Source organism: Amphibalanus amphitrite, unplaced genomic scaffold (assembly GCF_019059575.1).
Source record: "Amphibalanus amphitrite isolate SeventyFive unplaced genomic scaffold, NRLGWU_Aamphi_draft 000773F_arrow, whole genome shotgun sequence".
In the NCBI taxonomy this organism is placed as follows: domain Eukaryota; kingdom Metazoa; phylum Arthropoda; class Thecostraca; order Balanomorpha; family Balanidae; genus Amphibalanus; species Amphibalanus amphitrite.
The window spans coordinates 1-21,309 of NW_024882267.1; the positions used below are offsets into that span (position 1 = coordinate 1).

At 50.4% G+C, this 21,309-nt stretch overlaps 2 protein-coding genes across 2 annotated transcripts in view; both read left to right on the plus strand.

Moving 5' to 3' along the window:
* Nucleotides 1–625: 625 nt before the first annotated feature.
* Nucleotides 626–5,472, plus strand: LOC122365921 (the record flags this gene model as incomplete). The annotated part of the gene is made up of 2 exons (XM_043337554.1): nt 626–739; nt 3,269–5,472. Coding segments are annotated over 2 exons (573 nt in total), but the record flags the coding sequence as incomplete, so codon positions are not given.
* Nucleotides 5,473–14,800: 9,328 nt separating this feature from the next.
* The window catches only part of LOC122365922 (dnaJ homolog subfamily C member 16-like), a 31,370-nt gene continuing 24,861 nt past the window's right edge, over nt 14,801–21,309 (plus strand). The window contains exons 1-8 of the mRNA XM_043337556.1: nt 14,801–15,043; nt 15,431–15,497; nt 15,682–15,857; nt 16,637–16,787; nt 17,164–17,293; nt 17,636–17,816; nt 18,266–18,467; nt 18,956–19,166. Of these exons, the coding sequence (XP_043193491.1) occupies nt 14,895–15,043; nt 15,431–15,497; nt 15,682–15,857; nt 16,637–16,787; nt 17,164–17,293; nt 17,636–17,816; nt 18,266–18,467; nt 18,956–19,166 (1,267 nt within the window). The 5' untranslated portion in view covers nt 14,801–14,894. The remainder of the gene's footprint in view (nt 15,044–15,430; nt 15,498–15,681; nt 15,858–16,636; nt 16,788–17,163; nt 17,294–17,635; nt 17,817–18,265; nt 18,468–18,955; nt 19,167–21,309) is intronic.

The following is a 21,309-nucleotide window of genomic DNA, read 5'->3' on the forward strand; positions in this document are numbered from 1 at the left end:
GAGAGAGAGAGGGAGAGAGAGAGAGAGAGAGGAGAGAGAGAGAGAGAGAGAGAGAGAGAGAGAGAGAGAGAGAGAGAGAGAGAGAGAGAGAGAGAGAGAGAGAGAGAGAGAGAGAGAGAGAGAGAGAGAGCGAGAGAGAGAGAGAGAGAGAGAGAGAGAGAGAGAGAGAGAGAGAGAGAGAGAGAGGAGAGAGAGTTGCTGATCCGTGTGTCACTGAGGCCGTCAGTGGTGGTGAAAGGCTTAATCAGCGACCGCAGACCAAATAGTGTCAAGCATTATCAGACTTTAGTTCAGGTGCTGGGCGCCTCAGAATAGGCTTATTTTCCAAAGCTTCTCAACTCTCGCTAGATGTTATGTATGTGACCCTACTTCATGAGATTTGCCCACTTTCAAATGCTTGCCGGCTTGTACTAAACAGCCGCCGGTTTTTCTACATATTTTATTTCATTCCATCATTTCCTGAACACTGTGCTGTTGAGTGTTGGCTTATATTTCCTCATTCTCCTTTCTGCGAGTACTGACCTCTACTCCCCCCCCCCCCCAGGGAGGTCAGAGCTCCTGGTGGGACGACATGGCCTTGCCCGAGTACTGACCTCTGTCCTCTACCCCCCCCCCCGCCCCCCAGGGAGGTCAGAGCTCCTGGTGGGACGACGTGGCCAGCACTGGCCTGATGACCGCCGCTTCGTTCGTCACTGTCTCCCTCCTCTTCTGGGTCGACCTCGTCCCCGGCGTCGGAGAGGTGCGTACTTTACGGGATCATAAAGTTATCTATCGTAGGTAAAGCGATTCAAAAGGTGCAATGCACGTTTATTTACGTTACTCTATTTGTTGAAACCTATAAGATCGGAATTTATTTGATTCAAATTTCCATGTGTGCTTACTTATCCCAGTTGATCTGTGTCGAGCTGTGGTTTTAATCGGACATCGATTCATTCCAAATGTTTACTCGTTCCTTTTGACTGCTTCTGTACATCAGGCGAAACTTTCATATGCACTGAATCGAATCATTTCTATTGGATTCAGCCGCATACGTCGGCGTGTATTTTGTGCCGCAGCTAACCGCACAGTGCACATTCGCTACACACATTGTGTAATGTGTTTTGTAGTGCAGGTGATGTGTGAAACCGTCGGTGTTGCACGAATGCCCATCGTGTTGTTAGTTCTGTTGTGCACAAAGCGCACGGGCTAGATTCCCTGTTGAACACACATAGGTACCGTTTATTGCACCGGGACTATTCATGCTCACAATGACCGTGCACTATCGAGAGCTGTGTCATCTCGCCCTAAACCACCCCGATTTGGTCAGGATCCGGAAGTTGTTTTCGCAATTCGGCTCCGGCTTGGTGGATGACTGGCTGGTCCGATTAGCCATCCAGTATCCCGTTTGGTCCGCAGTTACCATGATGTGCACAAAAGTGCCTCTATGTGATATGTGAATTATGTACAGTGAACTATGAACGGTAGATCGATGGGAAATGTATGCCCTGTGCTACTCGTCTATGGATCATGCTTATCAGGAACATCTTGTCGCTGGCCGCGGTGACGGTTTTGCCTGTGTGAAGGCTAGCGAAGCACTAAAGAAGGGCGCACAGATGAATATACTCGTATGGATGGCCACCTTTGACGGATCCAGCGTCCCCGGCTGTCACCATTGTCTTCCCGTTTGGTCTGTCAGTTGGACTGACTGGGGCTTCAATGTGTTTGTTGGCTAGGCCGTACGTGTGTCTGGGTCGCACGTACTTGTCGCTAGGCTAGCTATCAATTAACCCGCGCGGGGCTGGGGGGGGGGTAAATTTTACCCCCCCTCGCGAATTTTTGCGATATCTCAAAAACGGCGGCGCGCAGCGCCGCCAAACTTTCAGTACCTTTTCTTACATCAATTTGACACGTTCACTGAAAATTTGAGCGAAATCCGTCGGAAAATTTTTGAGAAATTGACGTTTTAGTGACGTCATGTTCGCCATTTTCGCCTCAAAAACGGCAAAAGTTCAAACGCCGCTAACATCTTCATTTTTAAAGGAATCAAGACGTAACAAAAAAGGTTATACGTAATTTTACTTTGTCTATCAAATGGCTATCTCGGTTTTTTTGAAAATTTTGGATTTTGGCCTAAATTTTTTTCAAAAAACTAACTTTTTTGGGAAAATCATTATAAAATCCAATATTTTGAGTCTATCGAAAAACCGGAATATATGTCAGAGAAGTGGTCTATGTGCACCTACATACCAAATTTTAGAAGAATCGGTTCAAAAATGTGGGAGTTATTCAAAATTTTATGACGTCACGACACACAAATTTTTTGAAAAATGGCTTTTTTGGAAGTTCTAGACCTCGTACGGAAACGAAAATAGCACCATTCGATTCGCCGTTAAAAACTGCATCAGATAGACACCTTTTTAGGCCTTAACAACCAACTTCAAAATTTGACCTCACTTGACCTGACCTTGACCTGACCTCGACCTGAAATTCATCCAGAGGTGGTCCATATCACTTATTGAGTGTGCCTATTGAATTCTATGAGTAAAATGACCCATAAAACATGTGTCGCACATGTCCTTTTCTATATTTTGTTTTTTGGTGACCTGACCTGACCTGACCTGACCTTGACCTTGACCTCTGAATGATATTGTATGCAACGAATATTGTCTTGGTAGCCTAAGACCACGTTTTGGGCGATCAGTGTCAGTCCATGACTCCATTCTTCGGCAACTACGGTGCAAGGCCGATACTGTAGGAACTTGCAATTTGTACCCTTGACCTGACCTTGACCTTGACCTCAAACTTAAAATTAAGTACATGTTTATAGTAGTTCGTGATGAGAGCTTTCGATTGGCGTTTGAATTTTCCAAATCGGACCATTAGTTTGGGAGATAACAGGGGGGGTAAAATTTACCCCCCCCCCCCCAGCCCCGCGCGTTCGGCTGGAGACCCCAGCCCCGCGCGGGTTAAACTGGCTTGGCCGTCAATGGGGCTGAATGGAATGCCAATGTGGCTGGATTGGGCATCAATATGACTAGCTCGGCCTCCAGAGTGTCGAATCGCACACATCTTACGCTCGCTGACAAGCCTCACGCCCGTCTGTTTGTGCGTCTTACGTCACCTCGTGCATCTTAAATAGTTGGTCAATCATGGACTAGGTACTCTATATCAGTAGTCTATGAGTCAATATTATATAGTCAATTATATAGTCAATATCAATTGTATGGCTTTATGACTAATTGCCCATCTCTCATTCGTTCTCATGTCTCTTATTTGTTTTCTTTTCCAGTCGGAGAGCGTCTCTGAGCTCGGCAGCGGCCTGGTGCGGGCTCTCGCCGCGCTGGGCGACCAGTTCCCGTACTACCGGCGCGCCTGTCTGCTGATCGGCATCGCCTGCCCCGCCCTGACGCTGACCGCCGTCCGCCTGCTCTCCGCCGGCCGACCCACCTTCCAGCTGGCCTCACTAGTGACCCTCGGTGTGCTCGTCTCGGAGCTGTGGTGGTCCGTGTCGCGGATAGATGGTGCTGGCGGCTGGACGCCCCACGCCCGTCTGACTGGCGAGGCGGTAATGGCGGTGGTAGGGGGTCTTCTGATGATTGGGGGGCTGATCGCTTGGCTGTCGTTCGGTGAGAAGAAGCCTGGGAAGGATCTGGAGCTGACGGCTCGTGATGTGGAGATGTACAAACTGCAGCACGGTGGCGGGGTCACGGCCACTAAATACCGGTGGCATCAGCCGGAGACGGTGTGATTGTGTTGCCCGAGAGTCGTCTGGGCTTCGCTGTGTAAGATGGTGATATTTTGAAGTGTTCTATTTTTGTCTTTTTATTGAATCGTCGATCGCAATGTGCAGTTGCAGTATGTAATAAAGAGTGCATGACTTGCCCCATGCTCATGCGGGCTGCGAGCGTATCTTCGTGGCTTCAGGAGCTAATGTGAATTAATTAGACATTTGTGGCGAGTAAAACCAACACGTGCTACGCTAGCATAAGTTACCATATCTTGTGTTATGTATATATTTATGTTTTTCTAGATGAAGAGTTTTGCCAATGGCCGAAGCAAACCATTCGATGCAGGAAGTGTTTTCGCACATTCGGGAGACGCCATATGATCAACTTCTTGCGTTTGAATAGTTAATGCCCCCGTACGGTGTACTCGTATCATCATCTTTTTTTCGCGTGGTGTGCTTAAAAACGCATCAGAAAGCCGTAGAAAACCATGGCCCACAAGTGCGATGATTTATTTCATTGCTGTCAAGCACTAGTGGTGTCTTTGTACAAGGCCGTAAAGGGTATGAATATTCATAATGTGCGTATATGTGTCTTGGTTCTATTATGCTAGGTATACATACATCCGTTCTCCACAATCACATCCTTTGCGGCTTCGCCACGAATACGTTTATTAGCCGAACAAAGCTGAAAATGGCTGCAGCCTGCATGTGAACTTGATGTGTGTGGGTAATCGGCCGTCTGTGTGTAGCGAGAATTGTATGCATACATACCTACAATATACCTACATTGTATGTGCCTAGGTACCTACACAACAGACGCTGTTCGTACTTAAATGCCACTTAATTGTTGTAATAAAACGGTGATAAGCAACGAAAGTAAACGGTGTAAAGCTAAACGTTTTTGCGAGTATTTCGGAGTGGCTTTGTTATTTTTTTTTTGTCGAGCCTCGAGGAATGAATCAAAATAAATAAAAGGAAAACCGAACCATGCGTACTGCGTAGTTCGTAGGTAGGTATGCTTAATCTTATTGCCTAATCAGTTATAAAACGTTTCTGCAGTTTCTCGGCTCGTTACTTTTCTCAAGTAAGCCATTCATGTTAACGAGAAAGTCGATAAATTACACAGAGTAGTATAACGGACACAATATTACGGCCAAGATCAAGACACCGTTCCTCTTTCCCATCCTCGGGAGTCAAATCCTTCTCGCTCTCGGCTCAAGCCCCCTAAAATATGTTCAGGACTGGATAGACGACAGTCACCCTCATCCGACGTGGGTAGCTCCTCTGGAGCAGGCCCATAGTCCGGTGAGGTGACCATTAGCGGGGGCACCGAGCCCCGCTGCGGGGCTCGGTGTCCTGTCCACAGGACGCCGGACGGGCACAGCCCCGGCGGTGCAACGGGGTGTCCTCGATAAATCCCCTGATTCCCCTTCCCCTTCCCCTGATTCCTAGAATCTTTCCGGCTCGGCCAATGTCTCGCTAGAACAAAAAGTTAGAACAAAAGCTAGAAGGAAAAGAGTGCTTGAAAATTAGGGGATAGTAATAAGCGGTCACCCTGGTGCACCACCGCAACTGAGTCCATCGGCGTCCCGATGTAGTGTAGTGTTGAGCCTCAAGCTCCACATCACTTAATGGCTGTGCTGCAGCTCCCTGTGTTGACCTGAGGAGGGGTGTAGTGTTGGACCTCAACGGTGACTCAGTGTGTTGCCTCCCTCAGGTGTGTTGGCCTCTCAGCAACGGGCTGTAAATAAACAAGCTAGGGCAGACGACTTCTTTACACTGGCGACGAGGATGTCACTCATCCCTGATGCCGGCCTCGCGACAGCCGGCAAACCCTGTGTCCTGGGAACCGACCCCGCCAGATACCACGACATCTTCGAAGAGTGGCTTGAACATGCCAGCCTCCTCGTCAACTCCCTTGGTGTGACCGATGACACACAAAAGCTCAACCTGCTCCTCCTGTGGGGAGGCCGCGACCTACGGAAGCTCGCTAAGGTAGCAGGAGTCGACACAGAGTCAGACCCTCCCACCACCTTCAAGGCCGCCATCGTCCAGATCCGGGCGCACTGCAGACAGCATGTCAACCTGTCCATGGCCGTCTTCCGGCTCATGCATGCACGGCAAGGAGAGAAGACCGTGACTGAATTCCTCGATGAGTTGGACTCGCTTGCCACCCAGTGCCAGTTTGACACCAACCCCTACACTCCAGAGCGGGCCAAGAAAGACGCCTTCATCTTCGGTACGTCAGACGAGCGCCTGAGACAAGAAGCCCTGGCCAGAGACCCCGACTTGCAGACGCTCGTCAAGTCGGCCCTGGGATATGAGCAGGCCAGGAAATCCAGCGGCGCAATTCAGTCAGAAGTGGGAGAGTCTGTGGCACGGGTAGCCACCAGAGGGCGCTACAGCATCAACCAGCCAACGAGGACACCCAGTGGCCAGGGAGGCCGAGGTGCGGGCCCACGTGTCAGGTGCAAGAACTGCCCGCCGCACTACCGACCGCACCCGCCGGGCCGCTGTCCGGCTAGGGGTAAGACGTGCGCTCTCTGTGGTGAGAAGAACCACTTCGTAGGAGCTGCTAGCTGCACCAAGGCTCAAGTCCGCTTCACTGCTGAAGACGATGAGGAAGCGTACCAGTTCGAGGTGGACGACAAGAACAGCGTGGGTCGTGTCGTGGAGGTCGGCATGATCCAGCCTGGACATGCAAACGTTGTTCAGGTGTCTGTCAACGGCACCGCCACCTCCTTCTTCGTGGATTCCGGCTGCAACAAGACGCTCATCCCTGTCAGCGCCTACCACGCGTCCCTTGGCAAACTGGAGGCATCATCCGTCAAGCTGAGGCCGTACGGGACAGCAACCCTTCTGAGAGTGAAGGGAGAGATGCGAGCCACCCTTCAGAGTCGAAACGGGGCACAGTGTCACACGACTGTGTACATCATCGATGGACACTTAGCGGAGCCGCTTCTGGGTGACGCGGACGCCAAGGCGCTTGGCATCCTCCACATCGACGCCGGCGGATCGGCTCGCGAGGGGGAGCCACCCGGCCATGTTGTCGGCGTGGCAGGAATCGTCGACACCCTCGCAGCTGCTGGCGTGACAGTGCAAGCCAAGAAATGCACGAGTCAGGATATTTCCGGCGACGACAGACGTAAGATCGCAGCAATCGTCAATAAGCACAAGAAGGTATTCGAAGGAGTAGGCCTCCTGAAGGACGATGAAGTCTCCTTCCACATTGATCCGGAGGCGACCCCAGTCGTCGCACCCTACCGTCCTGTTCCCCTGGCCTACCAAGAGCGTCTCAGTGCTCACCTAGCCGAGCTGCGAGCGGAAGGAAAAATCGAAGACGTCGGACCACAAGAAGAGTGTCCATGGATCTCCAATGTCGTTATCACCGAGAAGAAAGAAGCTGGGAAAATCAGGATGAACATCGACATGAGGGAGCCCAACAAAGCCATCCGGAGAACGCCGCGACATGTGACAACCGTCGCCGAGATGCGCCATATGTTGGAAGGAGCGAGAGTCTTCTCGGAACTGGACATGAGCCACGGTTTTCACCAGCTGGCTCTGGCAGAGGAGTCGAGAAAGATGGGTGCCTTCCGCACTCACGAAGGCCTGCACCGCTTCAAGGTACTGTTCTTTGGAGCGTCGCCAGCATCTGACATCTTTCACGACCGCATCAGTGCCACCCTGCGCGGATTGACGGGATGTACATCTATACACGACAACATCCTCGTGTGGGGCAAGACCGCAGAGGAGCATGCCACGAACCTCGACGCATGCCTCCAGAGACTGCAAGAAAGAGGACTAACTCTGCGAAAGGAAAAGTGCACCTTCGGATCCGAAGAAGTGAACTGGTTCGGCTGGGTCTTCTCCAAGTCCGGCATGTCGGCCGACCCCCGCAAGGTCAAAGCGATCAGGGAAGCGGGACCTCCCCAGACCACCGACGACGTACGCAGCTTCCTTCAAGCTTGCCAGTACAATGCGCGCTTCATGTTCAACTCTGAACAAGCATACGCTCAGCTGACCAAACCCTTGCGAGAACTCACAAGAAAGCACGCCAGGTTCATCTGGAGCAAGGAGTGCGAACAGGCGTACCAAGCCATCTTGAAAGCAATGACAAGTGAGACGGCCTTGCGGCCGTTCGACCCCCAGCTGCCCACCAAGCTCGTCACAGACGCGGGACCAGATGGCATCGCCGCCAGCCTCTTCCAGGTCACAAGCGTTCTGTGCGTCTCAATAAGCGTTCTGGTGCGTGCGGGCCTGATGGTATATGTATTCGCATCCTTCTCCTTTGTTTTGATGCCATAGGTCCCATCCTACTCCATATTGTCAATACCTGCCTTACCTCCTGTGACTTTCCCGATTCCTGGAAGCACTCCCTGGTTCATCCTATCTACAAATCCGGTGATCCTACCCTTGTCTCAAACTACCGTCCTATATCCATTGTTCCCATCATGGCAAAAACAGTTGAACGGCTGGTACAGCGGCAGCTGTTTGCCTTCATGTCCGATAACCATCTCCTCTCCCCGTCCCAGCATGGTTTCCGCCGCCACCATTCCACTGAAACCGCACTCCTTTCCGTCACGAACCGTATCTTTTCGAACATGGATCACGGTCATGTCTCACTGTTGTGCCTCCTCGACCTCAGTAAATGTTTCGATGTTATCCCTCACGACCAACTCCTAACCAAACTTCAGCTTTATGGTATCGATCCTTCATGGTTTTCATCTTATCTCAGTGGTCATACTCAGTCTGTCTGCATCTCTTCCTCTACCGGTGACAGAGTGGTTTCCAAGCCTCTTCCCAACACCATGGGAGTCTTCCAGGGATCCGCCCTTGGTCCTTTGTTGTTCACAATCTTCTCCAATGATCTCAGCTTGCACGCGCCGGACGCTCATGTGACCCAGTACGCTGACGACACCCAAATCCTCCTATCCGATGTCAAACGCAACCTTCCTGATCTCATCCTGCGCATGGAGTCCACCCTGTCTTCTATAGCATCGTGGTTCCATGCCCACGGCCTTAAGCTCAACGAATCCAAAACGGAAATCCTTCTCCTTGGCACCCGCCAGAACACCCGTAACCTACCACCTGTCAGCGTACGGGTCGGTGGCGAGACCATTCAGGAGAGCCCTAGCGTTAAAAACCTCGGTGTGACGTTTGACCGTCACCTCAGCTGGGACGTTCACGTCAGTGACGTGGTTCAAAAGTGCGTCGGCCTCCTGATAGGTCTCCGCCACCTGAGACACTTCCTCCCGCGGCATGTGATCTTAACCATTGTGCAGGGGCTGGTCATCTCGCGCGTGAGATATTGTATCTCGGTGTATGGCAACGGCTCGTCTAAAAACGATACTAGACTGCTTAAAGTAGTCAATTTTGCCGCGAGAGTGGTAACGGGGCTAAAGAAGTTCGACCATGTGTCTCGCGCGCGGGATGACCTGCACCTGCACACGCCTCGGCAAATGTGTGATATGCAGACAGCGATTGCTGCTCACAAAGCCATTTTATATCAAGAACCCGCCGAGCTTGCCATGCTTTTACATACCCATGCTGACACTAGGAATGATGAGCGTTCGACTAGACAGGACAACTGTTTGCGCCTCTCAGCCGTGCGCACAGCGACGGGGCAGCGCTGTTTTCAGTACCGCGCTGCTAGTCTCCTCAACTCCATGCCGGGAGACGCGAGAAATCTAGACCCCGCGGCATTTAAACGAGCTGTGAAACGTATTTTTACTCGGCGATGACTTGTATGCGTGACTGTGTGTACTGTGTGTGCGTGTGTGTCATTGTGTGTGTGTTTATGCGACATCATTGCCTTGCTCTTTTATTCATCTCTGACTAAGGACACGTAAAAGCTACGCGTTGCTGTAGAGTGTCTGCTATTGTCAAATACAAATTCAAATACAAGCGATGGGACCTGGATACCGATCGACCACGCAAGTCGCTCACTCACGCCGTGCGAACAGAGATACTGCCAATTCGAAAAAGTCTCTGGCTCAGGCGTGGGGTATGAACGTCCATCGCCACTACCTGCTGGGAATACGGTTCGACTCCGTCACGGACCACAAGCCCCTGCTCGCCGTCTACAATGGGAAAAGGCGAGGAAATGCTCGCGTCGAGCGGCACAAACTGCAGACCCAAGAGTTCCAGTACCAGATGGTACACCTTCCAGGGAAGGCGAACCCATGCGACTACGCTTCGAGACATCCGATGCCGCTCTCCTCGTACCACGCAGCGCAGCTGGACGACATGATCCTGTACCGTCATGATGAAATTTGCATCAACGCGGTCATCTCGGATGACACGCCGGACGCCATCAACATCAAGGAAGTCCAGGAAGCGACTGCGCGAGACCCGCAGAGCCAAAAGCTGATCAAGTGCATCCAGCAGGGCTACATCACTAGGGACCCAGACCTCGACCCGTTCCGCCAAATCTTCCGAGAGTTTAGCTTCAATCGAGGAGTTCTCCTACGCGAAGACAGGCTCTACATCCCCGCCTCTGAGCCTGAACCTGGGGCTGGGAGCCTCCGACAGCGGGTGGTTGAGCTCGCGCACGAGGGCCACCAGGGGGTTGGCCGGTGCAAAAGGCTGCTGCGAGCGCAAGTCTGGTTCCCTCATCTGGACGCGCTCGTCGACGAGAAGATCTCCAAGTGTCTGGCTTGTCAAGCCTCGACGTTCACTCCAACCAGAGACCCGCTAAAACCGACCCCCTTGCCTGAACGCCCATGGCAAAGGGTGGCAGCAGACTTCTGGGGTCCTCTGTCGAGTGGAGAGCACCTCCTGGTCGTCATCGACGAGTACAGCCGCTATCCTGAAGTAGAGATCACTTCTAGTACTAGCGGGCTGGCGACCATCCCCGTCCTCGACAAGATATTCGCAACCCACGGCATCCCGGAATCAGTGAAAACGGACGGGGGCCCCCCATTCAACGGACACGACTTCGCCATGTACGCGCGCTGGGCTGGCTTCACGCACCGCAGGGTCAGCCCCGAAGACCCAGAGGCAAATGGCCTTGCAGAGGCCTTTATGAAAACCATAAAGAAAACATGGCATACGTCCCGCATCGAAGGGAAAAATCCCAAACAGGAGTTGTACAAACTCCTACGACAGTACCGCGCAACACCGCACCCCAGCACTGGGAAACCCCCCGCGGAACTGCTCTTCAACCGGCCGTTTCGCACCCGGCTGCTGACAGCTGAGAGGCCAACACCTGGAACACCGTCTCATGACGTGCAGAAACACGACGCACGGGCGAAGGATGTACAGAAGGCCTACAAGGACACCCCCAAGAACGTGCGACCTCACAACATTCAAACAGGCGATACGGTTCTTCTGCAGCGCCGGTCTACCAAGACGGCCTCACGCTACGACCCAGAGCCCTACAAGGTCGTCCAGATGAAGGGAACGCAGATCACCGCCACCCGCGGTGGATCTACCCTCACCAGGGACTCGCAGAAGTTTAAACGGATCGTCCGTCCCCAGCGCCCCAACTACAAACGGCAGCGCTTTCCACTGACGCTGCATGGCAACAGCGACGAACCGCGTCTGGGATCAGACTGGCCTACCCCCCCAGCCACGGTCAACGGCGCGGCAGGCCCTCCACACGCTACGGCCGAGACCCCCAGGCCTGCGGAACTGCCCCCGCCGCCGCCGACCGCCGCCGCCCCGCCCAGCCGGCGCTCGGCCCGAGCTCGCCGGCTGCCATCACACCTCGCGGAATACGATCTCTCTTGAGCGTGCGGCACCGCCCCCCCCCCCCTCCCTTCCCACACATATAACTTAAGAAGCGCAGATTTTGTTCGCCGCGGCATTGGCGGCCACGGCCGTACTGGCGCGGCCAAGCTGTCGGGCGTTGTTATCCTGTTCGGCGTTATCTCAGGGAGCGTCTTTTCTGTTTTGCTTTTGTTGTGGATAGCTGTCGAAGACGTGGTACTCATGCCTTCCTCATGCATGTTCGTTCGGCCCACATTTCGCGCTGCGAGTAATCACTGGTTCGCCACGCTTCAACCCCCTCCATATAGGTGCGCGGAGGTGAAATAAAGTGCCGTCACGGCGACGCACGGCGGTGGAAAATCGAGCAACTCAGCGATCCTCGATGGTGGAAAAAATGCCGCCGCCGATGCTCTGTCTGTTAAACCCGATCCGGCTTTCCCTTGTCTAAAGAAAGCATCTAAATTTAAAAAATGAATGTTTTTATCAAACCTAAGCCTTTTTATCTTTTTCCCTGAATTTCCCTATAATTATGAGAAGTTCTCGAAACCCTAGAGAAATATTCAGGTGTTTCGCAGATTTCTTAGAAATTCCCCAGATCCACTGACTTTTCACCGGAAGTTCTGGTTGGTGGAATATGGTGGAAGGCGAAAATAAAGTAAACTGCTGCGTTAAATGCGGCAATACTCCCGTCAAATATAAATAGGATTTTTCTGATTTCAATAATCTCTTTTTCTTCGCTCACAACTCATTATTTCTTTAGTTTAAGGCCTTATTGAAAAAAGCTAGTGATGAAAAAATGCCGACGACCGGCGACGGCGCGGCGACGAGGGTGGAAGAGCAATATTGTAAAGACTAGAAAATTCTGACATGCGATAAGTTCCTCAAAATATTTGATTTTACAACACCATTCTAAAGTATTAAAGTTGCATGCATTTGTATGCAATTTCATAAAGAAATATTTACTTCATACACTAGCACTCAACAGTTTAACAGCACTAGGAGCTCCACTAGTTTCCGCGTTGTTCAAGGCAGTGAAGGCAGTGTTGAAGGTCCGCGGCGTTTTAGTGAGTTGCGGGGTGGTGGAAAAGGCTGGCGGATAAGTTGAAGTGAAGAGGTGGATAAGTTAGAGCCCTCGTCGTGGAATAGGTACACCTCGTGATGCCAAAAAGGAAGCTGCACGGACAGAGACTGGCTCCATCTGAAATAAAGGTGCGGTGCGGTCATCCAGGATGCAAGTTTTATGGTAGGCCGGATACCTTCAAGATCCATAACAATAGGAAGCACGGAGGGCATAAAAAATGCTAGAGTGAAGAACTCAGGTTTTGAGCCTGGGGCAAAGTTTGCCTGCTATGCTCCTCTTCCACTGGTAAGTACCTGATGATATGAATCATTTTGAGTGGGAAAAACTACGGGTGATTGGAAACCTTGTGTACTCACTACTCAGTGTTCTACTACCTGCCCCGCATCTGCATTGAAGTCACCAGACCATTAAGTGAACTGTCTGCATGTTATTCCGTTTAAATTTCGGTAGGTACCCGTCGCTGGAGCCGCTGTGGTGTATTAATTGTGGAGAAGTATTTATTTTCAAGTGAGGATTTATGCATATTTGAGAGACGCATCTAACGGTGTTATTTGCATGTGTCTATCTGCTCTCGCTTGCAAGAAAATCGTCAATATCTGCAGGACTATTTTCTTTCCGACGCGGATGCTTTTAACGTAGAAGTTACTTCTCCCCCTACCAACCGCCGTCGGTTGTCATGACGACCAACCCCTACCGGGACCGGCCGGCGCCCTGAGACGCCGGTAGCCAGCTAAACCAACAACGCCGGCCGACCCTGCTGACTCTTCACCCCTCCCCCGCGCCGGCGGCCCGCTCGGCGCGCTCGGCGTGCGAGGGGACATGGAAGCAACGAACAGCTGACTGCTTCCGGCACTGGGCACTGGACGGGTCTCATCGTGTAGAACCTTCCTGTCCTGAAATAATCTCGTCAGACCAAAAGGACCTAACCCAACAAAACAAAACAAAACAGATTATTGTAGGCTAATGGTGATTGGAAAAGCAAAATTTGACGATTTCTGGCAGTCTGCATTTTTATGTAAAATGCACTCGTTTCGCAGTATACCTATTATTTAATAAAAAATAACAGTAAGGAGTCCATATCGAAGAAGGCATTGCGTAGCATACTTAAAGGTTAATTTTAAAGTCTTTGTTTTTCGTTTCGATGTGCATAAGTGATTTGTCGTTGACACTGTTGATTTTTCACGACAAAACCGGACTCTCCGGAGCCCCGCGCACCGACGGGGTTCGGCGTCAACTTCGTAGACGGGGGCGAATACCTGCTCCCCCCCCCCCGGCCCCTATGATATCTCGAGAACGAAGCAAGCTAGCAAGCTAAAGTATAGGTACTTCGCGAGGAATCGCCAATTTCTGCTTTTCCAATTCCCATTAGCTTAGAATAGTCGAGCTGTTCCTCTAAAGTCGCTCTTTTACGGATCGCCGTTTTAGATAATCGCTCAAGCGTATGAGTTTCTCTATAAGTCAATATCGCCGTGAAGCGTTCTTGTCATTGTAAATGGTTGTCAGATTGGTGATAATGTTGATAAAACAAAATAAGTGGTATATCGTTAAAGTATAGCCAGATTATCAAAGGGACAAGAAGTTTTTTTTTTTACATTTGCGGTAGTGAGAAACAGGCAACAGCTCACTTACTATTTACCTATTAAGGTGGAAACTTGATGGAAATCTAGTGGTGGAAGAAACGCTGTCGGTGGAAGATTCGGCCTTTGTTTCACCTCTGTGCGCGGCCACCGCTGGTGTTGTGTTGTTGGACCTGAGGAGGGGTGTAGTGTTGAGCCTCAAGCTCCACATCACTTAATGGCTGTGCTGCAGCTCCCTGTGTTGACCTGAGGAGGGGTGTAGTGTTGGACCTCAACGGTGACTCAGTGTGTTGCCTCCCTCAGGTGTGTTGGCCTCTCAGCAACGGGCTGTAAATAAACAAGCTAGGGCAGACGACTTCTTTACAGACAGGTCATCCATGAATGATCCGCTAACGGCCATCCCACTGCATGATGAGCGAGCTTCTGAGTCCTGAAACGGCGGTTGTCGATAACTGACCAGCGCGGGGCAGAGGCTTTGAAGTGGAAATGCGCTTCTTGAGGCAAAGTTAGAAGCGATGCTATGTAAACCGATCAGCGGGATCGGAAGGAACTACAGAACTAGAATCCCACTAAACTCTCTCACGATGCTTTTCGTGTTGAATCTCACAATCCTTTACCATGATAGTGTTTTTTTATCTACTAATGCTTCCAGATTGATTCCAACTTATTCATTTCTAGCGCACATGTGCCATTTGCGAATTTATCGATTTCCTGTTGTAAACTTATATTGATATCGGCGTCAAAGAGCTAGATGTGATCGGCAGTGTTTCCGTGTTATTTTCAAGTGGTTGGGCTGTTTTTCTAATCTGAAACTGTCTAAATGCATTTCCCAACAAGCTGCATTACTGTTTTGCTCACTTTGTTAATCCTACCAACTTCCTCATGGAACCCTTATGAGATTCTTGGGGTGGAACAAAATGCCGATTCTTCAACTATTAAAAAGGCATACAAGCAAAGAGCCAAAGAGTGGTAAGTCATTTACTGGCTTATGATATGTGATGTTGGCTGTTAGATCTGCTTTTGTTGCTCTAACCCACTCGTGTTGGTGTGCTATGTATTTCATGTTTTCACAATTACAATGAGTACGAGCCAAATGAAATTTCAGATTTGCTTTAATATGACTTGGTGGGTTTCGTCTATTATAACTAGGTAGTAATTTGCAGCATAAGATTGTGGCTATGGTTGTAGAAATGGATAACCTTATTGGCAATGTCAATTGTCAAATGTCAAATATGAGCACTAACCTGAACCATCCTAACACTGGCGAGATGAAAATGCATTACACAACTGCTAAACTCCTCATTTGACCTGCTGTTGTTAGCACTTTTATCATTTTGGCACCTTCAATTTTTACAGGCATCCAGATAAGAACTCCGCTCCAGATGCTGAGGAAAAATTTGTTGAAATCAAGACAGCCTATGAGGTGAGTAGGTACTGAGTAGGTATCCATCTTCCATTCACTTAGGTATTACCTAAATGTTTTTTTGTTTTGTTTTGTCATGTACTTATGATAATTTCATATGAGTCAGATGCAAGTGTTTTTTAAAACCTTCAAGCTGCTTAGAGCATTTGTAGTGGTTAATCTCTCTCCTGCGTCTCAACTTTAGGTTCTGTCGGATCCAGAGCGCCGCAGGAACTATGACAACACAGGCCGCACAGAGGAGACCCCTAACTTCCGACAGCCACCCCGCGGCCACCCGTTCTCACCAGATGACCTGCTGCATCACTTTGCCTTCCGCCGGCATGGTACCATGCTCTTCCACAAGCAGTCCATCACACTCAGGTGAGTGAGAATGAGAAGTGTGAAGTGGGGAAGTCATGCAGCTTATCATAGTGAGCAATTGTGAAGCATCTGCAGTTGTGTTTCAAGCATTTGGGTTAGGTCAGGTCAGGTCAGATCAACCAGTAGGCATCCTGCTGACAATCCACACCTATTAGGTGTTAACCACCACTGACAGTTTCGTAACATGCTATGTGAACACCAAAATTACCCTAGAATGTTCATATGGGTGCTGAATTAGAAATCAGCTCCAAAAACTACCCCATAAACATGTGAAACTAAAAAAAGTGAAAGAAGGTCATTGAAGGTCAATGGCCTTGACCTGGCCCCTACATGACCTCGACATCCACAATAGTGCATGAGGCAAACATCATTACACATGTTGGATCATTTACAACCACAAAAAGACTGGGAACACGCGGATAATGTGCCCTGACATACGCCGGACCGTGAGTTCGGCGTGACATGGTCTCGTGAAACAAGTCACAGGTCAAAAGTCATTTGAGTTAGGGTCATGAAATTTTCAGGGTGGTTGTAAAATTGATCAACTCGAGGGTACTGAAAGTTTCGTCGCGATTGTCCACTTTTTGCCCGAGCTATTCGCAAAAAACCGGAAGGGGGTCCGTTCCCCTTGTAAGTGCTAGGGTTATTGTCAATTCATCTGGTATATAACAATTTACGCTCTTTGGAAGAGTCAAACTCAACTTAATTATAAAGTGCAGACTATCTTTGGATGAATGTACCTATTTATGTTGATGATAACTTCCACATGTCGCTCCCAGGCAATACGAGAACAAGGTGCTGCCGTCGAGTCGGACGTCACCCACACTGCTGTTGGCCTTCTCAGAGTGGTGCTTCAGCTGCGTCCAAATGGAGCCCGTCTGGGCCACGCTCTCCGAGGAACTGGGCAACGTCGGCATCGGCGTCAGCACGGTAAGTGACCGGTCGGAGAGAACGTTCCTCCGCAGAATCGCGTGCAACCTTAGAGACATTCCCCACCGAGAGAGGATGGTTCCATGACTAGCATAAATGTGATTTATGCATTAGCCGTTCATGAATGTTTTTTTTTGTCTCAGTCTTTCTGTGCCATGTGTCAGTGTTGTGACTGACTCGGTCAGTCAGTCTGTAATCATTGTTACCTGGACCTTATAAAGTTTTTATTACAGTTTTTTATTAAGACGAGACTGTGTAACCGACAAATAACTAAGGCCCATGCCGTATTCCCGACGCTCAAAGACCCGTCGCTGTCGGCTTTCCTCTGACCTTTGACCTTTAACCTCGAATCGTTGACCTTTGACCCGACGTGCAGGTTCACGCCGAGCACGAGCGGGAGCTGGCAGGGCGGCTGTCGGTGGACTCGCTGCCCCGAGTGTTCCTCGTGCTGGACGGACGGGTGGTTCGCTACCCGCGGGACGAGTTCAGCTTCGCCCTGGTCATAGGTGAGAGGTGGAAGGCGGTATGGTGGGTGGGAGAAAGAAAATCATATGGGACTGAAGGTAAGATGTTGATGAAGCGCATATTGTTTCCATCATTTGGCTTCATTGCACTTTATTTGATAAAGTTAATAGTGTTTTACGGATATTTATCGATCGATTCAATTCTTTGTGTACATACACAAGTCCATTTTTATTCTACATAATAAGCTAACATGGTTCTCATTTGTTTTCAACCGTGCTTTGTGGAGCCCAGTTACACAGTGGGAATTCTCCACTGCTACCCCATTTTATGAAGGTATGTTTTTTTTGTCCTCTCACCGTCACCACCTGACCTCTGTCCCTCAGACTTCATCCGTTCAAAGATGTCTCCGGGGCTGTTCACTATGCTGACGCCCAGTAACGCCGATACCTTCCTGGCCGGCTGGACGGATAACCGGGTGCGGCTGGTTCTGTTCAGTCAGAGACCCGAGCCACGGCTGCGCTACATCACACTGGCCTACAAGTTCCGCGCCTCGGCCGCCGCGGCGTGAGTCCTCAGTGGATGAATGAATGAATGAATGAATGAATGAATGAATGAATGATTGAATGCATGCATGAATGAATGCATGAATGAATGAATGAATGAATGAATAAATGAATGGGTGAGTGAGTGAATGAATGAATGAATGAATGAATGAATGAATGAATGAATGAATGAATGAATGAATGAATGTATGAATGAATGCATTGGATAAATAAATGGTGCGTGCGTGTGATGGAGCTAGGCTACAATTAAATGCATTTTTTTTTTCGTGAAATGTCTAGTTCCAGCCAGGCACTGAATAGAATGTAGGTACCTAGTAAATAAACCCATGCCTGAATATCCGTCGTAACATATGATGAACAATTAGCACGTAGGCATCGGTAGCACATTCTTTCTCATTACACTCTCGCCCTCCCTCCCTGCCCCAGCTCAGACCCTCTTTTTTCGCTCAGATACGTGCCAATACTGTCAGCCGACTCGGCACCTCTGCTGGCCACCTACGGAGTACCGGCGCGTGCCGAGACGCTGCTGGTGCTGAAGGAGGCGCCGAACGCGCCGGCCGCCACCCTCAGCATGGACCAGCTGCCCTTCAACACCATGGTGGACGTGGTGGAGAAGAACCGGTTCCTGGTGCTGCCGAGGCTGTCTTCACAGGTGAGTGCTGGGGGACGCTTGAGAAGGTATAGGGGGAAAGGTGGAATAGTTGGGGAATGAAGGGCTTGGCAACGAGCGTCCGATTAGGACTGATGACCTTCCTATAGGGAATGCCCTTTATCGTATTATGCGATGTGAAAATGACGTGGTTGCACTGCCTCAAGAAGTACCAGTTAACTGCTCACTACCTCACACAGCCACCGTACTTCACCGTGTGATCAATCATCGCCCCCGCCCCTCTTTCTCAGCTCTACCCTTGTGCTTCTTTCGGTGCTGTACACATGCGTCCCAAACAAACCTTCGAGCATTATGGCTGACCTCTGCCTCCCCCTATCGTCCCCAGTCGGTGCTCGACACGCTCTGCCCCACCGAGGCCTCTCGCGTTGTAACTGACCTCTCCCCCTATCATCCCCAGTCTGTACTCGACACGCTCCACGGAGGCCTCCCGCGCTATGACTGACCTATATACCTCCCCCTATCATCCCCAGTCTGTGCTAGACACGCTGTGTCCGACCGAGGCCTCCCGCGCACGGCGCCACCTATGCGCCGTGCTGGTGGCACGCTCCGGGGACCCTCAGACGGCACGCCAGGCGGCGCTGCGGGAACACGTGCGGACCGCCCGGCTGACCAGTCCGCGGCTCCGGTACGCCTATATCTATATGGACAAACAGGCCAAGTTTCTGGATAATCTGCTCAAAGGTGAGTGGTGCTGCGATGGTCGGGTCGGGAAGGTTGTGGTTTTGAGATGTTCTACTGGGTGGCCAGAGGCCCGGAAAGGATAGTGTTGAGCGATGTTGCGCGCATGTTCTTTTTTTTAGAATGAGATAGTTGGTAATCGCTCACTGCCTTTAGGTCAGTATTGTGATTGTCGTTCCTCGTATGAATGAATGCAATGTGCTTAGATTAAGTGCTTTTGCAGTCTGTGCTCGGAGGTACGGTTCTCCAGGGTATTAGTCGTTGGTCGCTCGGCGGGCGGGAGGGCAACCAGTTCCGCCCCTGTATCGCGTGACCCCTTGCTCCGCCCAGTTACGCACGAGCGTACTCCACGCCGCGTAGTAGCGTGGGGAGGGGAGGGTTAGAGTGGTGACATGTGTAGAGGCTAGAACCGGTTTCCACCGCCATGCCACCGCCCAGCGACATGGAGCGGGGTCAGTGACCAGGGCGCAGGGAAAGGTCAGAGGTCGGCTATAACGTAGAGCTTTGTGTCTCCCTCCCCTCCGCGTGTAACGACCGCACGACAGCGGCCGGCCGCCGATCAGGCTTGACATGTCAAGGTCACCCGCAGTCAACGGGCTCAGAGGGTTGGTCGAGTGCGCGTCCGTGGCTGACGACAGTCTCGACCATGTGCTATGGTGCCGATAGACTAGCGTGCGTAATAAGTTTTTGTTCAGTGCATATGGCTGCTGGGGTGTGTCATCTTGATATGATGCTTTGTAACGTCTATGATACGCTTAAACCTCGCTGGCAGTGGCCGAGAGGGTGGGGGGAGGCGGGTGCCACCTCCACATATTTATTTTTGTTGATAGCTGCGAGAGCTGAAATTTGGCAAGCCTTTGATTCAAGCTGAAACCTTTGATTCAAGCTGAATTTTTATGACAGCAGCTGTATTTTCACCCTCGCCCATATTGGTGTTTTGCCAGCGTCTATCGTAAAGGGGGAGAAGGGTCCGTTGGACCCCTTTGCCGTTCAACCCCTGATCGAGCTAGAGCTTCGCGGAAAAAGAGCGTGTTGCCCGTGACGAGAGGAGGCCGATGATACCCAATTTTAATATCCTAGGTCATTGTTTGACAGGTCAGAAGTCTAAGTTGACAAAGTTGTCAAAGTTGACAGTTCAACAACTCAAAAGTCGGGGAATCGGGACCTGTTAGAGCTTCGTAAAGTGAAGCTGTTATAGGGTTTTGCGGGGTGCTGATCAGGAATTTCAAGTTAGTTTTGATCACAGATGATGTTTTCGTGCATTTAGGCCAGGTCAGGTCAGGTCAGGTCACATGTTACGAGGGAACCAAAACTACTTCTTAAATGTTCAAACGGTTTCTAAATGCGGAATCAACTCCAAAATCTACCCCAGAAACATGTAGAACTCGAAAGAGTGAAAAAAGGTCATCAAAGGTCAGTGACCTGACTGACCTTCACGTGACCTTGATACCCACTAGAATCCATGGATCAACATCCTTTCACATGTTTGATCGCTTAAAGCCACAAAAAGACAATAAAACGCGCTCTACTCGAAATACGCCAAAACGCGATTCCGGCCAAACATGGTCTCGGAAAACAGGTCACAAGTCAACGGTCTTTTGAGCCAGGGTCATGCAAATTATAGGGTAGGCGTAATATTGATTAACTCGAGGGTACTGAAAGTTTCGTCGCAATCAGCCGCTTTTTGCGCGAGTTATTTGCGAAAAACTGAGGGTAGGAGGTCTGTTCGATGATGATGATTTGGTGTTTTAGGGCGCACCAGCAACGAGGCTATATGGCGCCCATGGTCTGTTCGACACCCTCCTACAAGTGCGAAGGTTAACCCTATTAGTGGCAGGGGGGGGTTGTTTTTATCCACCCCTCAGGTTTTTCGGGAATATCTCCGAAACCGCTGAAGCTACGATGCTGAAACTTTCTGACTTTTCCTAAAACTAAATTGGGCACATTCCCTGAAAATTTCAAGTTCATAACTTTACCAGGGGCGGCTCCAGAGCACTGGGAATTGGGGGGTCCTATTCGTGAAGCGAGTCATTTGGGCGAAGATCACGATGCTGCACCAGTTTTACGAACAGTGAATAAAAGGTATCATGTGATAACATATACAGTTATTGTGCATCCTCTTTTGACACGTTTTTGCTATAATAGG